The sequence below is a fragment of the Equus quagga genome, chromosome 2 (genome assembly GCF_021613505.1).
Source record: "Equus quagga isolate Etosha38 chromosome 2, UCLA_HA_Equagga_1.0, whole genome shotgun sequence".
In the NCBI taxonomy this organism is placed as follows: Eukaryota; Metazoa; Chordata; class Mammalia; order Perissodactyla; family Equidae; genus Equus; species Equus quagga.
In genome coordinates this window covers 52,606,333-52,621,009 of record NC_060268.1, presented here as the reverse complement: position 1 = coordinate 52,621,009, position 14,677 = coordinate 52,606,333, and the positions used below count along the sequence as shown (strand labels likewise).

Sequence of the window (14,677 nt, the reverse complement as noted above, 5' to 3'; positions counted from 1 at the left end):
AATATTTCTTTCATTTCCTCTCTTCACAAAAATGAAAGGTGACATGTCTTCATTATAAAGAAATGGCCTCAGCAACTTCTGGAAAAACTCTAGTGGTTAATCAGTTACTTTTAATTTAAATATATATGCTTAATGCTGAATTACATTGTAAAACTCCCAGGCTGATTTATGGTCTCAGTCCGCCTTAATTAACATCGATTCGAGGGGGATAGTAAATGGGAATGGCCTTCACAATTGAGGCTGAACAATGAACTCTCTGGGTGTTGTCCAATTTGTAACATGATTTACATGGAAGCGAGCCCTGCCTTTCCCGGGGTTATCCTTTTTTCATCTGGTGTTTAGGACGGGTTATATATAATCCATAGATAGGAACATTTGCTGTCAAATACTTTTGCTGATTTAGAGCTAGGCCACAAAATGGTCACTATTAATAAAGAAGGAGAAAAAAACCTAATCTGAGGCTTTGCAGGGATTCCAGGTTCTTGCTATGTGTCATCGCTTGTCCAGTCTGTGGCGTTTTTACGAAGTGGCCATAATGAAAGTCAGATTAAATGCACAGGATATATACATTTAATCAACAGCCATTGGAGTCTGTGGCGCTGGAAGAGTTATAAGAGCCCCGTGAATGCAAATTTATTGCAAAAGAATTCAAGGGGTGGGGGAATGAATGTCTGCTGAATGGTACTACCTGACACAGGACACCGAAAAACTTTCCAGAGTGAGTGATTTAAGTGTAAGGTTTGGCTTGTAAAGCTGCCAGCTGCTTGGTTTCAAAACTTGAAACATTTCCAAAACATTGGATGAGGCACTTTATATGTGCACTAGAGTAAATACTCTGGTTTTACTGCCAATTTAAATGTGCTCAGTTTACAGTAATGAGCTTGTATAGGCATTACCTTGTTTATAGAAAGTGGAACAGGAAGAAATGAACATTAACCATTACCAGTAGCAATTCCCATTGCCTTCCACCACAACACTGAGGGCAAGTATAGTTTCTTCCAGTTTGGGAATATGTCACAACTGATGTTGGGGTGTACTTGCCTTTCATGCCGTGTTCAACAGAGAAACAAATGCTGTAATTCAACATGCCTCTGATAAGGCTCCTCAGACCAGTTGACTGTTTCTTACTATTTTTCCTAAAGCAGATGTCAACAGCATTCTCAGATATGGGGATATGGGACAGGTTGGTGCCCTGATTACACATAATTGAATTTGTTTTAGCCAAGTCTGTTTTCTACAAGTCAGTCAGTCATGAGAGTCAGTTATTTTCTCTTAAAAAATTATTTAGGTGTGTTTTGATGCCCTACATGGAAGCAGTGGCCTTTGTCTTTGGGATGGCTGGCACGGGAACCCCTTTACCCCTCTTGTACTCCTAGGAGCATATACTGCAGACATATAGATATATTTAGCCTGAAAGACATATTTGCTCAGCCTGGAAAAGAAAGAAAATGAAAAATCTAAGGATACACTAGCAAGCACAATACTTAGAATAAGCACTCAGTAAAAACTGTTAAAGGAGATAAAAAAGGAAGAGAAGAAGGGAAGGGAGGGTGTTAATAGGAAGAGACCATGGAAACCCCTATCCTTAGAGACGTATCCTCATGACTTCAGCTGTGTTTAGACTGGACTTTTCAAAACAAAAAAGTCCCTACCAATTGCCAGGGACTCCTTCTCTTTATTTCTGCGTTTCTTTGCATGGCTTCTGAGAAACTTTTGGCCCAAGCACACATATTACAAATATTAGGATTATGCTACCCAAGGAATACCACATTTCCCCTGCAGTGTAATTCCTTCTCCATTGGGTGGGATACCAGCAAAATGCAGAAATTGACCAAAACCCCAGGCATGGTAGATGTCTTCAAATACCGGGATTCTGATGACACAAGCATGTGGCTATCAGATTGTTCTCATGCCGTAAGCGCTGTAGGTTTCCAGGCTGGCCTTGCTTTAACGCTTTTTCTAACAGTATTTTCATGGTGACAAAAAAGAAAAGAAAGCTGGTTATTCAGCATTGAATAGTTCAAAATATTGCATACCCAAACTTTCGTGGGAGATGTTTCACCTCTTTCTGTTTTTCCTGTCACACCCTCTCCTTTTCCCTCTGTCTCCACCGCCCTTCATCCTTGGGTCCCTTCTCAGTTCATTGTTTCTCAATATAAAATCTATATGGCTTATTTTTCTCCATTTCTTCTATTTTAGCAGAACTATATTTAGAAAAAATAATTGTTTTCTATCAGTATTTTTCAATGTTCATTTTCCTTATCTTTTAAAAGTTTCCTTTTTCTCTTTCCTCTTTAGTATTTTTCACTTCTTTTAATGACTGCTCTTCCTAAATGTGATTAAATTATAACATTTTAAAAATTCCTTTCTCATCTCTTCCTTCTTTTCATGACTCTGTTTGACGTGGCTTTATGAGTTTCTGCGCTGTTTACTCTGACTCTGGATTTCTGTGATTTGGGGGCCTTGCTTGCGGTGCCTCGTCTGAAGACAGTGCTGTGGCAGAGGCCGGGGCTGAGGGGCCAGGGGTCACTCGACCACTGGAGCTGCTGATAGGGCCCAGGGACTCTTAGGAGGGAAGGAGAGAAGCTAAACTTCGATTTCTTCCTTCTCTGTCACGTTCCTTAAACCAGATTATCAGATACTCTTCAGAGAGGAGCTGAAGGCAAGCAAGAGGGGCTGATCAGGCCAGCTGCATCATTTTATTAGGGGTAGGGTTTCCTTCTTCTACCTTATCCATTCCGTACCCCGGGTCATACTTCCTCATTATTTCTTGTTTCCCTGAAGGCTTCTTCTAACCTGTCAGCCCACACTGATCTCTCTTTCTCCGAAGCCAATTCCTGCAATGTTTATCTCCACCATTCATCTGGGCACTAAATCATAGAGTGTCTTATGTTATTTAACTTTCCTGAAAGTAATCTTGTCTTTGAAACATGGTTATAAGCTCCAGGACAGCAGAGTACATGTCTTCTGTGGATTTTCAGTAATACTTACAAACAACTCCATGTTTAGAGTAGGCCTTTAATAAGCTGTTTGTAGTTTTTTCTGTGAAATCAAATTTCTGCTCAGCCATTCCTTTCCCTCTTAGTGCCAACTCACACTATTTTTGTTCTATCAAAGCTGGTTCACAGACGAGTATTGGGAGAGGGTTTACCAGGTCCCTCAATTTTATGAAGCAGTTGCATTGTGACTGAGCCATAGCCCTTCTTTAGACTCTTTTTTAGATTATTATTTTTAAACTTACATCATTTAAGTAGTTAATAGTTGCTGCCTAGGATTTCCACTTCTGGCATTAAAGTAAACTGTACATTCTAAAGGCTCCTTCGGTCACAATGCAACTAGATCTTGTATGAATTTAATGTGTGTGTATAAATATATGTATTTAAATACATTTTCCAATGATTTGTTGATAGTTTATTGATCTTGTATCCTGGGACTTCGCTAAATTATACTTGTAGCAGGTTTTAAAAAATTGATTTCTTAGGAATTTCTACATAGACAATCATTTCATCTGAGAATAAAGATAAATATTACTTATTTTATTTTCAACCTTTTTGCTTTCATTTGTTTTTCATGCTTTGTTACCTGGCGTAATATCAAATGTTATTACAATATTAAATAGAAATAATGAGAGCAGCTATCCTTCTATACACTATTTTTAATGTATTGATTAATTAAAAGGGTGGTGATCTGAAAATGAATCAATGGGCTGAAGGAAAATGAAAAAGCTCTGTTTTCTCTAGAAGCAAATTCATTACCAGCTAGAAATACTAAAGTAAACCTCCATCAAACAGCAGCAGGATACACACTTTTCTCAAGTTCACATGGAACATTCACCAACGTAGACCACGGTCTGGGCCATAAAAACCCTTTAACAAGTTTAGAAGGGTAGAAATCCTACAAAAAATATACTCCCACCCCACAGTGGAATTAAACGATAATAACAGAAAGATAGCTGGAAAATCCCCAAATATTTGAAGATTAAACAACACATTTTTTAAAAAACATATGGATAAAAGAATAAGTCTCAAGAGGAATTAAAAATATTTTGAACTAAATGAAAATATAACATCAAAATTTGTGGGATGCAGTGAAAGTATTTAGAGGGAAATTTATAGCATTGAATACATATAATAGAAAATAAGAAATAGTCTAAGCTTTTACCTTAGGAAACTAGAAAAAGAAGTGCAATATAGACTTCGAAGAGAAGAAAAATAATTTAAAATATAGCAGAAATCAATGAAATTGAAAACAAGAAAATAATAGACAAAGTCAATGAAATCATACCCTGGTTCTTTGAAAAGATCAATAAAATTGATAAACATCTAGCTTGGCTAACAAAGAGAAAAAGAGAGAAAGCACAAATTACTAATATCGGAAATGAAAGAGGTGCCATCATAGACATTAAAAGGATAATAAAAGAATATTCTGAATGACTCTATGCCCACAAATTTGATAACTAATGGGTCAATTTTTTAAAAGACTCAATCTACAAAAACTCACACAAGAAGAAAGAGATAACTTGACTAGCCCTCTATTTATTAAAGAAATTGAATGTGTAGCTGAATAAAGCTTCTCACAAAGACAACTCCAGGGTCAGATGACTTTACTGGTGAATTCTACCCAATATTTAAGAAAAAAATAATGCTACTTCTACACAAACTCTTCCAGAAAATTGAAGAGGAGAGAATACTTCCCAACCCATTCTTTGAGACCTGCATTACCCTCATACCAAAACCAAAGATAATAGAAAAAATTTATATGGAAAACCTTAAAATCCCAACACCTACCAAATTGGCACCCACCCCTCAGATATTCATCACTTTTTGTCTTCCCTTCTGTAGTTCTTTTGAAAAGCAGTTATCCTGACCCAAGACTTGGCCCCTAAATGGCCTTGAACTATACTGCATGGCCTTCTTCTTCCTGGTTCCAGACGTTTGGACCCAAGGGCAATAATTTAATTTACGTCTGGAGACTGGCTTCCAAAGATACTCTTCTCAGGAGGTTGACCTAAGAGACGCAAAAGGAAGGAATAGTTGATGGTGGGAGCTGAGGCTGGAGACCTAATATTGACTGTACTAGGTAGGCCTGTATCTGTTTCAGAAACCGAACCGGTAATTAATAACCTTCCAAAAGAAAAAAGCACCCGTCCACATGGTTTCAGTGGTGACTTTTACCAACCATACCAATTCTCTGCAATTTCTTCCAGAAAGTAAAAGCAGAAGGAACACTTCCTAACTCATTTTATGAGGCCAGTATTACTCTGATACCAAAACCAGATAAAGATATTATAGGAAAGGAAAACTATAAACCAGTCTCTCTCATTAACATAAATGCAGAAATTCTCAAAAATATCAGCAAGTAAAATCCAACAATGTATAAAAAGTATTATACATCACAACCAAATAGGATTTATTCCGGGTATACAAGACTGGTTCAACATTCAAAAAGCAATTGTTGCCATCTGTCATATCATCAGGCTAATGAAGAGAAACCATATGATAGTATCTACACATACAGAAATGGCATTTGACAAAATTCAACACTGATTTATGATAAAAACTCTCAGTATCGTAGGAGTAGAGGGCAACTTCCTCAACTTGATGGAGAACATGTCTGCATAAAACCTATAGCTAACATCATACTTAATGGTGAGAGACTAGATGCTTTCCCTCTATCACTGGAAAAAGGCAAGATGTTACCTTTCCCTCTCCTATTCAGCGTAGTACTGGAAGTCCTAGCTAATGCAATAAGAAAGTAAAAGGAAATAAAAGGTATAATAGACTGTCTTTGTTCGTGGATGACACAATTATCTATGTAGAAAGTCCCTAGGAATTGACTAGGAAAAAAACCCACAAAACCAAAAAACCCTCCTGGAACTAATAAGCGATTATAGCAAGGTTGCCAGATACAGGTTAATGTATAAAAGTCATTTGCTTTTCTTTATGCCAGCAATGAACAATTGGAATTTGAAATAAAAAACACAATACCATTTATATTATCACACCAAAAAAAGAGAAATACTTAGATATAAAAATAACAAAATATGTACAAGATCTTTATGAGGAAACCTATAAAACTCTGATGAAATTAATCATGGGATATCTAGAGAAATAGATATTCCATGGACAGAAAGACTCAATATTGTTAAGATGTCAATTCTTTCCAACTTGATGTATAGATTCAATGCACTTCTAGTAAAAATCCTGATAACTTATTTTGTAGATATCAACAAACTAAGTCTAAGGTTTATATGGAAAAGCAAAGACCCAGAAGAGCCAACAATATTGAAGGAGAAGAACAAAGTTGTAGGACCAACAGTTTCCAACTTCAACTTACTGTGAAACTATGGTAATCAAGACACTGTACTTTGGCAAAAGAACAAGTAGATCAGTGGAATAGAATAGAGAACCTAGAAATAAACCCACACAAGTGTAGTCAACTGATCTTTGACAAAGGAACAAGGCGATATCTTTGAGAAAGGATAGTTTTTCAGCAAGTGGTGCTGGAACAACTAGACAAGCACATACAAAAGATGAATCAAGAAACTGACCTTACGCCTTTCACAAAAAGTAGCTCCAAGTGGATCACAGACCTAAATGTAAAATGGAAAACTACAAGACTCCTGGAAGATAACACAGGAGAAAATATAGATGACCTTGGGTTTGGCAGTGAGCGTTTACAACACCAAAGGCATGATCCATGAAAGGAAAAATTGATATATTGGACTTTCTTAAAAAAAAAAAAATCTCCTGACCTGTGAAAGATACTGTGAAAGAGAATGAAAAGACAAGCCACAAACTGGGAGAAAATATTTGCAAAACACATATCCAGTGAAGGCCTCGTGTCCAAAATATACAGAGAACTCTTTAAATTCAACACTAAGAAAACAGTTCATTTGAACAGTGGGCAAAAGGTCTAAGACATCTCACCAGAGAAGATATACAGACAGCAAATAGGCACATGAAGAAATTCTCAACATCATATGTCTTAAGGGAAATTCAAACTAAAATGAGATGCGACTACATACTTATTAGAATGGCCAAAATCCAAATAATTGACAACACCAAATGCTGACGAGGATGTGGAGCAACAGGAGCTTTTGTTCGTTGCTGGTGGGAATGCAAAATGGTCCACTCACTTTGGAAGACATTTTGGCCGTTTCTTACAGTGCTAAGAGTAGTCTTACTGTGTGATCCAGCCGTCGCTCTCCAAGGCATTTACCCAAATGAGTTAAAAATTTATGTTCACACAAAAACCTGCACACAACTGTTAATAGCAACTTTATCCATAATTCCCCAAAACTAGAAGCAGCCAAGATGTCCTTTAAAAGGAGAAAGAATAAACGAACTGTGGTGCATCTATGCAATAGAATATTTTTCAGCATTTAAAAAATGAGCTAACAAGCTGTGAAAAAACATGGAGGAACCTTAAATGCAAATTGCTGAGTGAAAGAAGCCAGTCTAAAGGGGCTGCTTACTGTATAATTCAAACTATATGACATTTTGGAAAAGGCAAAATGATGAAGACAGTAAAAATATCAGTGTTTGTCAGGGATTTAGGGGGAAGAGGGAGGGATAAGCAGGTGGAGCACAGGATTCTTGGGGCAGTGAAGAAACTATTCCATGTTGTACTGTAATGGTGGATACACGACATTATGCATTTTTCAAAACCCATAGAACTGTACAACACAAAGAATGATGCCTAATGTAAACTGTGAGCTTTAGTTAATAATAATATATCAATACTGGTCCATCAGTTTTAACAAATGTACCACACTAATGCAAGATATTAGAAGAAACCGAGGAGGGGAATGGGGGTACGTGAGACCTCCATGTACTGTCTGCTCAGTTTTCTGTACACCTGGAACTGTTCTACAAATTAAAGTATTAATTTTTAAAACCAAAACAAAACGACCAGGCAGATTTGAAAAAGAACAGAGGAGAACTTTTAGAAATAAAAATATAAACATTGAAATTAGAAGATTAGATCCGGGTAAAGAAAACTGGATGATAGATCTGAAGGAATTACGCATTGAAAGCACATAGAGAAAAGGAGATGAATGGAAACAACGTAAATGTCCTTGAATAGAGGACTTATTGAATAAATTAAGCTCCCCACATGCATGCACACACATCTACATACCTGTATACATATGCACAGATGTACACGTTAGAATACAAAGAAACCGTTAAAAATGCCTATAGCATATTGTTAAGTTTTTAAAAGGCAAATTGTAAAGCTCATGTAGATTTGATCTGGTTTTGTAAAATTATATACATACATTTATGTGGGCCTAGAGAGATGTCCAGAAGGATGGTCATGAATATGTGAACTTTAGTTATCTATGGATGATGAAATTTGAGGCAACTTTTTACTTTCTACTTTGTGCTTTCTTGTATAGTTTGTTTGGAAGAGTGTATTCCACATTTACAAAAATAATAAAGCTAATTTTACATAAAATATTTTTTAAAAAGGAGTTGGAAAATATGAGTGGTTAAAAGACGTTGAGGATGGACTAAAAAGGCATAACACTTAGAGTTCCAGAAGGAGAGAATAGAAAGAATGATATTCAAGGAAATGACAGTAATGATTAAGAATATTCCAGAACTTATAAGAGACAAAAATTCACAGACCCTGTAAGCACAATGTTTAACTATCAAGATAAATAAAAAACAAGTTTATGCTTAGACATACTGTGATGAAACTTAAGAACACCAGGACAAAAACATGATCTGAAAAGCAACCAGAAAGAAAGGCAAGTCATCAACAAAGAAATTATAATCAGAGACTTACAGCAGACTTCTTATAGACACCATTGCAAGATAGAAAATATTGGAATAATAGCCTCGAAGTATAGTGGGAGAATAATTGTCTACCTAGAATTGTGTAACCTTCTGGGGGTACCTTTTGAGAAGGAGAAGGAACGATAAAAATACATTTGGAATTGAGACTTTACCCCAAATCAATCTTTACTAAATGGGATTCTAAGGAATCTTGAAATCTTGAAAATAAAAATCAAAAAAATCTTCTTAAATATAAGAAGTCATTTTCTGTATAAAATAATTTTATAACAAATAAGCCCTTGTAGAAGAGCAATTAGATTTAGTATTTGAAGGCCCTTATAATTAGGAGGAATGTTGAGAGAGAGATATATAACTTTAGACTTCAAGCTGTTAAATATGCATGATAAAATATCATAGATAACCAATGGAAGAATGGAAATGTAGTGTACAACTTCTAAATCAATAAAAGGGGGAAATTGAATTGTAAAATGAGCAACAACAACAAATATTAATCAACTAAAGAGAGAGAGAGAGACAAAAAAGGAGAAAATAGGAAGTAAAATAAAGTAAGCCAAATAAGCATCAAGTCCAAATATTACACGATATATAATATAATGCAAAATATAATCACAATAAATACTGAAGTATTAAACTTGCCAGTTAAAAGACAGAGATTTTCATTTTGAATAAAATGTAGCCATACATCGTTTAAAGAGACACATCAAAAAAATAAAGATACAGTTAAGAGTAAAAGGATGGGAAAAGATATATCAGGAAAATGCTAAATAGCAGCTTAGGTAGCTTTACTAATGTTAAACAAAATAGGCTTTAAAACGCAAAGCTTTGTTAGTAATGAAGAGGGTCACTTCATAGTGATAAATGGTTCTCTTTTACCAGAGAATCAAGAGTTACATACTTACATTCACTAATAAAATAATCTAAAATTTATAAAGATAAAAATGATGGGGCTAAGGGGATATATTGAAAAGCCTGCCACTAAAGTGGGATATTTCAACACAGCTTTCTAATTATTGGTAGGACAAGCAGATAAAATGTTAATAAAGATCAGTTTGTCCCATTAGTGGTGATGTTAACTTTGGTCACCTGACTAAGGTGCTCTCTGCCAAGTTTCTTCAACATAAAGTCACTCTGTTTCCCTTTGTAATTAATAAGCAGCTTGAGAGGAGATACTTTAAGACATAAACGTTTAATTTTTCATTATTTTGTCCACTAATTTTACCATCCATTGATGAAGCAGTGATTACTGTGCTGTTTGGCAACTGATGATTATCTAATTCCATCATTTCTTTACAGCTCTTAGTTGGAATTCTATTGCAAAGAAGAGCCTTTTCTTATCCCTCATTTATTTATTTATTCATTAAAAAATTTATATCACTATGGACTCTTGGATGCCTTTCTCACCCTATGGGTAATAATTCATTACCATCATTATTTATTTTGTTGCTTAAATTACTTCACTATTGGCCATTGGGAGCCCCTTTGTGTTGGCTCCTGTGTCTTTTTGATATGTCCTCATCAGTTTTTGAGCATGATTTCTGGCATCACAATATTCCAGGATCATCTTGCGCTTTCCCTGCTAATGCCCCGAAATAAACTATTTTGCCCAGGAGCCCCGGTCAGAGAAGAACACTTCACACCGCATTCAAAACTTGTGAAATTGCCCAGAGAAGCTGAAAATCCTCAAGTATTGTGGGGGTGTTTGCTATCCCGTGTACCAACAAAGTTGTCAGTACAAGTTTTTTAATGTTGTATTATAAGGCTAAGTCTACACAAATATTAACATAGTAAAATGTCAAATATTTTAACCTTGGGAATACAAGGAAAAATAGTCATCACATTTACCATCTGGGTCCAATGGACTTTTTATATTTTTGAAAGTTTAAGTTATTTTATGAAAGATTTATGGAAGTCAGAACAGAGTGAAAACAACAAAATAAGAATTTAAACATGGCAAACCAAGTTTTTCTTCCATATTTTCCTGGTTTTGGAGATGCATGTACCTGAAAAGGGCAATGACCTTTGAATGCAACTATCTGCTTATCAGCCATCATGGATGAAACTGGAAAAACTGGAAATATTCCTGTCATAAATACTGATTCCAGGTTTTAAACACGTCTTTAATAGGCCTTAGCTTATTGTTGCTTCTGGTTCTTCTCGCGTGTGCTTTATCATGATGTAACACTGGTGAAAAGTTTGAAGGCTCATATGTTTGTAGAAAAGAGGATGGCCATTTTTTTGTTCCATAATTACAAAAGCATTTTCATTTTGGTTTCTTAAGTATAAATTAGATTTATCGATTCAGTGAACTTTTTTATTTCTGCATAATATCTGTCCTTCCAATCACCTTGGTATATACACCTACCTTCAGCATGTGTCCATTTATGAATCATATCAAGTAGATTTCTGCCCACAAATATCGTAAAAGATAAAAGGATTGTCACATGTCCTTTTAGCAAAACAGGATGTCTGGGTTCTTGTTGCAAAATATCAAATGATTAAGTCCTTCCTATTGAATGACTAACTGGGTTAGAAGATGATATTTTCTTTTTGTTTTATAAATATTTTGTTTGCTGTTTGAGTCTTGAGTTTGAGAAAATTTATTTATCCTAAAGACTCATAGTCCGAGATTTTGCTTATCCAGTCATTTCACCCTTATCTGTAGGGTCTCTAGTGTTTCTGTCTCGTTGCCTTCATCTTCTGACTCATCTAATGGTTGTGAAATGTCTCTCTCGGTTAATTTTCTTCTCTTGCTTATTATGGACAGAAATGAAAAATTGTGAATTCTTAACTGTGTTCAGTGAAACCTAAAAAGGATATGACAAAGATGGTGCTTTAGACATCTTTTATACCTTTTTGAAAGATGATGCATTACTTTGGACAACACAATAAAAAAACTGAAGGATGATTAAATAGTGATGATGTATTTATTCATTTCTGGGCAGTTCCGTAGCTTTTTTTGTTTCCTTATTATTTTAGGGGTTTTTTTTTAGTGTAGTTGGAAATAATTGATGAGTAATGATGAAATTATTCCTAGAATGATGAAATAGCAAAATGTTTCAAGATATAGGATAAGATCAGTAAGATCCCATAATATATCTCCAATTTATAAAATGATTAATGGACCTAAATGATGATAGTAGGAGAATGAATTTTGTCTAATTAAAAAATAAGTAATTTTTCTCTTTGATCTTTGAAAAACCTCTAAGAAACAATAAAAGTCATGAACTACTAATCCTTAAAAATAGAACTGCTCAACAAAGAAGCTTAAAAACTAAAATTGGATCCTCATGATATTCCAGAGGTTAAGAAGTTTGATTCAATCAAACAGTGAATAAAAGGACTAAGTTACATTGGCACGACCCTTTCTTCCTTAAACCTGATAATACGCTAGAAGTGAATCCATAATGAAAGTAACCTCTGAGCTTTTTTCTTTTGTTCCATTGGAGATTATGTTGTGCTTTTTCAAAGGAGTATGCAAATAAGATGAGCTGTGAACTGTTGGGAAATTTGTTAATTGGAGTGAAAAGAGAAGTAGATCAGGAGTCCAAGAACTACAGCTCTAATTCAGGCTTGGACGTTAACTAATTGTGTTTCTTGGGCCAAGCAGTCCTGGAAACCATTCTCTGGTGGAAAGAGCAGTAGATTTTGAATCAGAGCCATGATGAGAACCAGCTTCTTCAGACTCTTGACCCCGTGGCCTCTCGGTTTTCTCTTCTTTACTAGAGAAGTAGAGATAATAAAATCCTGCCATTGGGGTTGTGAGTATGCAGTGAGCTGCTAGAGACTGAAAGACCCTAGAGGGCTGGAGCTCTCAGCCGTCTTTGCCTCTCCTGTGTCTAGAGGTATCTAAGTATTTACTGGATAATTGGATACATTATGTTTGTATAAATTGTATATTAAAAACTGTAAAATGTTATACAATTACAAGGTCACTGTATTTGTGCTCAATACATTTGTATTAAGTGCTTATACAGATTTAAGGGTTTTTTTTCCCTTTATCTTAAAAAGCCTTCAGGAAAAGGAGACTCTAGTTTAATCAGTGCCTCCTTCAACACAGGATCATTGTTTTGTCAAATAAGGGAAAAAGCAAAGCTTTAGAGTAATCTAGAACTTAATATATAAAATTGTAGATCTATGCTCATTTAGCCTCATCTGTGATTGTTAAAATGGCAGGCAATATCAAATCAGTGTGTCCTTGTGTTTGTTCTAAATTGTGACTGACTGGCTCATAAGTTCATTGTCATGCCATATATTTTAGAGAGTAAAATATCTTTTTGTATTCTTTGAGCTTTCATAGTCCAAAAAATATTAGTTTAGTTTTCTGTCTTAATATCAATAAAAATTTCTTTGCCTATATTTTCCCTTCTCCTTTAACTCATTTCTTACAAATTTTCTGAGAAATTGACTTGAATAAATTCTTAAACCATTACTCTCTTTGCCATTTTAGTATAATCTCCACTTCCTGTGTAAGGAAATCAAATCTCTTAAGAAATCCTAGAGAGACTAATTTGGAAGTTACAGGCATTTTCCCTTTGCTGAGCCTTGTAGCCTACCCAGCAAAGGGAGAGACGTCAAACTTGGATTTACACATGTAACTTATTTAACTCACCAGTTAAATAAGAGTCATTGCTCAGTTCAGGATCTGACTGTAAATCAGACGAACGCTTATTCCAGCACTTTCAGGTTTCCCTGTGAAGTCACTCATGCCTCTGACAGAGAAACTAGGATCTAAGGTGTGATGACTGTCAGTTTGATCCACGAATTACCCCTTGTGGATATTGACTGGAGCTTGGGCTATCGATAAATATTTTCTCAGCCTCAGTGGTTTGTAAGTATGTGAGACTCTGTCCTTCCGTGCTTGTTTGACGCTCTCACTGGTTGACAGGTTCACAGGTAAGGGCTATTATTAATCTTTGGATGACATTGAGGTAAAGATATCATAGAGGAAATTCCTGAATTAAGGGTGAGACTGGACTGCATATCATTGAAGCATCTCTCGTAACTCTTTCAATTCTATGCGTTAGTTATACACCAGCAAACATATAGAACAAGTGTTGCTACCATGGTACTTCCGTAAGACTTCGCCATTGACTGGCTTCTTATCACCTGTCTCACCCATTCTGTTGTCTACTCCCTTAGATTTTTATTAACAACGAGTGGCAGAACTCAGAGAGTGGGAGAGTGTTCCCTGTCTATAATCCAGCCACAGGAGAACAGGTGTGTGAAGTTCAAGAAGCAGACAAGGTATGTCCTTCTTAGAAGAAGATTCCCCATGAAATAACTACCTTCAGACAACAGAGCACCAAACTTATGCTCTCTAGACACCACTGATGTTCACTCGTCACCTTTTTCGTGAAGTAGATGGTTCTTCCTTTGTTTGGAGTGTTCTCTCTCTTCACTTGTGCCTCTTCCTCTCCAACAGGCAGATATAGACAAAGCAGTGCAGGCAGCCCGCCTGGCTTTCTCTCTTGGGTCAGTGTGGAGAAGGATGGATGCTTCAGAAAGAGGACGTCTATTGGATAAGCTTGCAGACTTGGTGGAACGAGACAGGGCAGTTCTTGCAGTAAGTAGCCTAAGAAAACATTGTCTTTACCCCAAATTTACCATTCCACTGAGATTTAGATTCCAGAGTCTTTCTGAAAATAGGATGCGAAGTAGACCTGGGGGACAAACTAAAGAGTATGTAATGCATATGAAATAGATGTTTGGCTTTCGGAATCAGATGGGGAAGTGGAGGACCATCTGAGTGTCTCTCACTGAATTTTTTGAAGAGCAAAACTATAGCTTCCCATGACTAGTAAGGACCTTCCTGCCTTCCGTCCCTGCTCTCAACAAACAAAACAAAACAAAAACAGCTAAGCAGTGGGAGAGTC

General features: G+C 35.9%; 1 protein-coding gene across 3 annotated transcripts in view; it reads left to right on the top strand.

Annotated features, from left to right (window-relative positions):
* Positions 1-14,677, top strand: part of ALDH1A2 (aldehyde dehydrogenase 1 family member A2) — a 91,376-nt gene that overhangs the window by 24,057 nt on the left and 52,642 nt on the right. For all 3 annotated transcript variants that reach the window (XM_046649985.1, XM_046649992.1, XM_046650002.1), the window contains 2 exons: positions 13,944-14,048; positions 14,227-14,367. In XM_046649985.1, the coding sequence (XP_046505941.1) occupies positions 13,944-14,048; positions 14,227-14,367 (246 nt within the window). The remainder of the gene's footprint in view (positions 1-13,943; positions 14,049-14,226; positions 14,368-14,677) is intronic.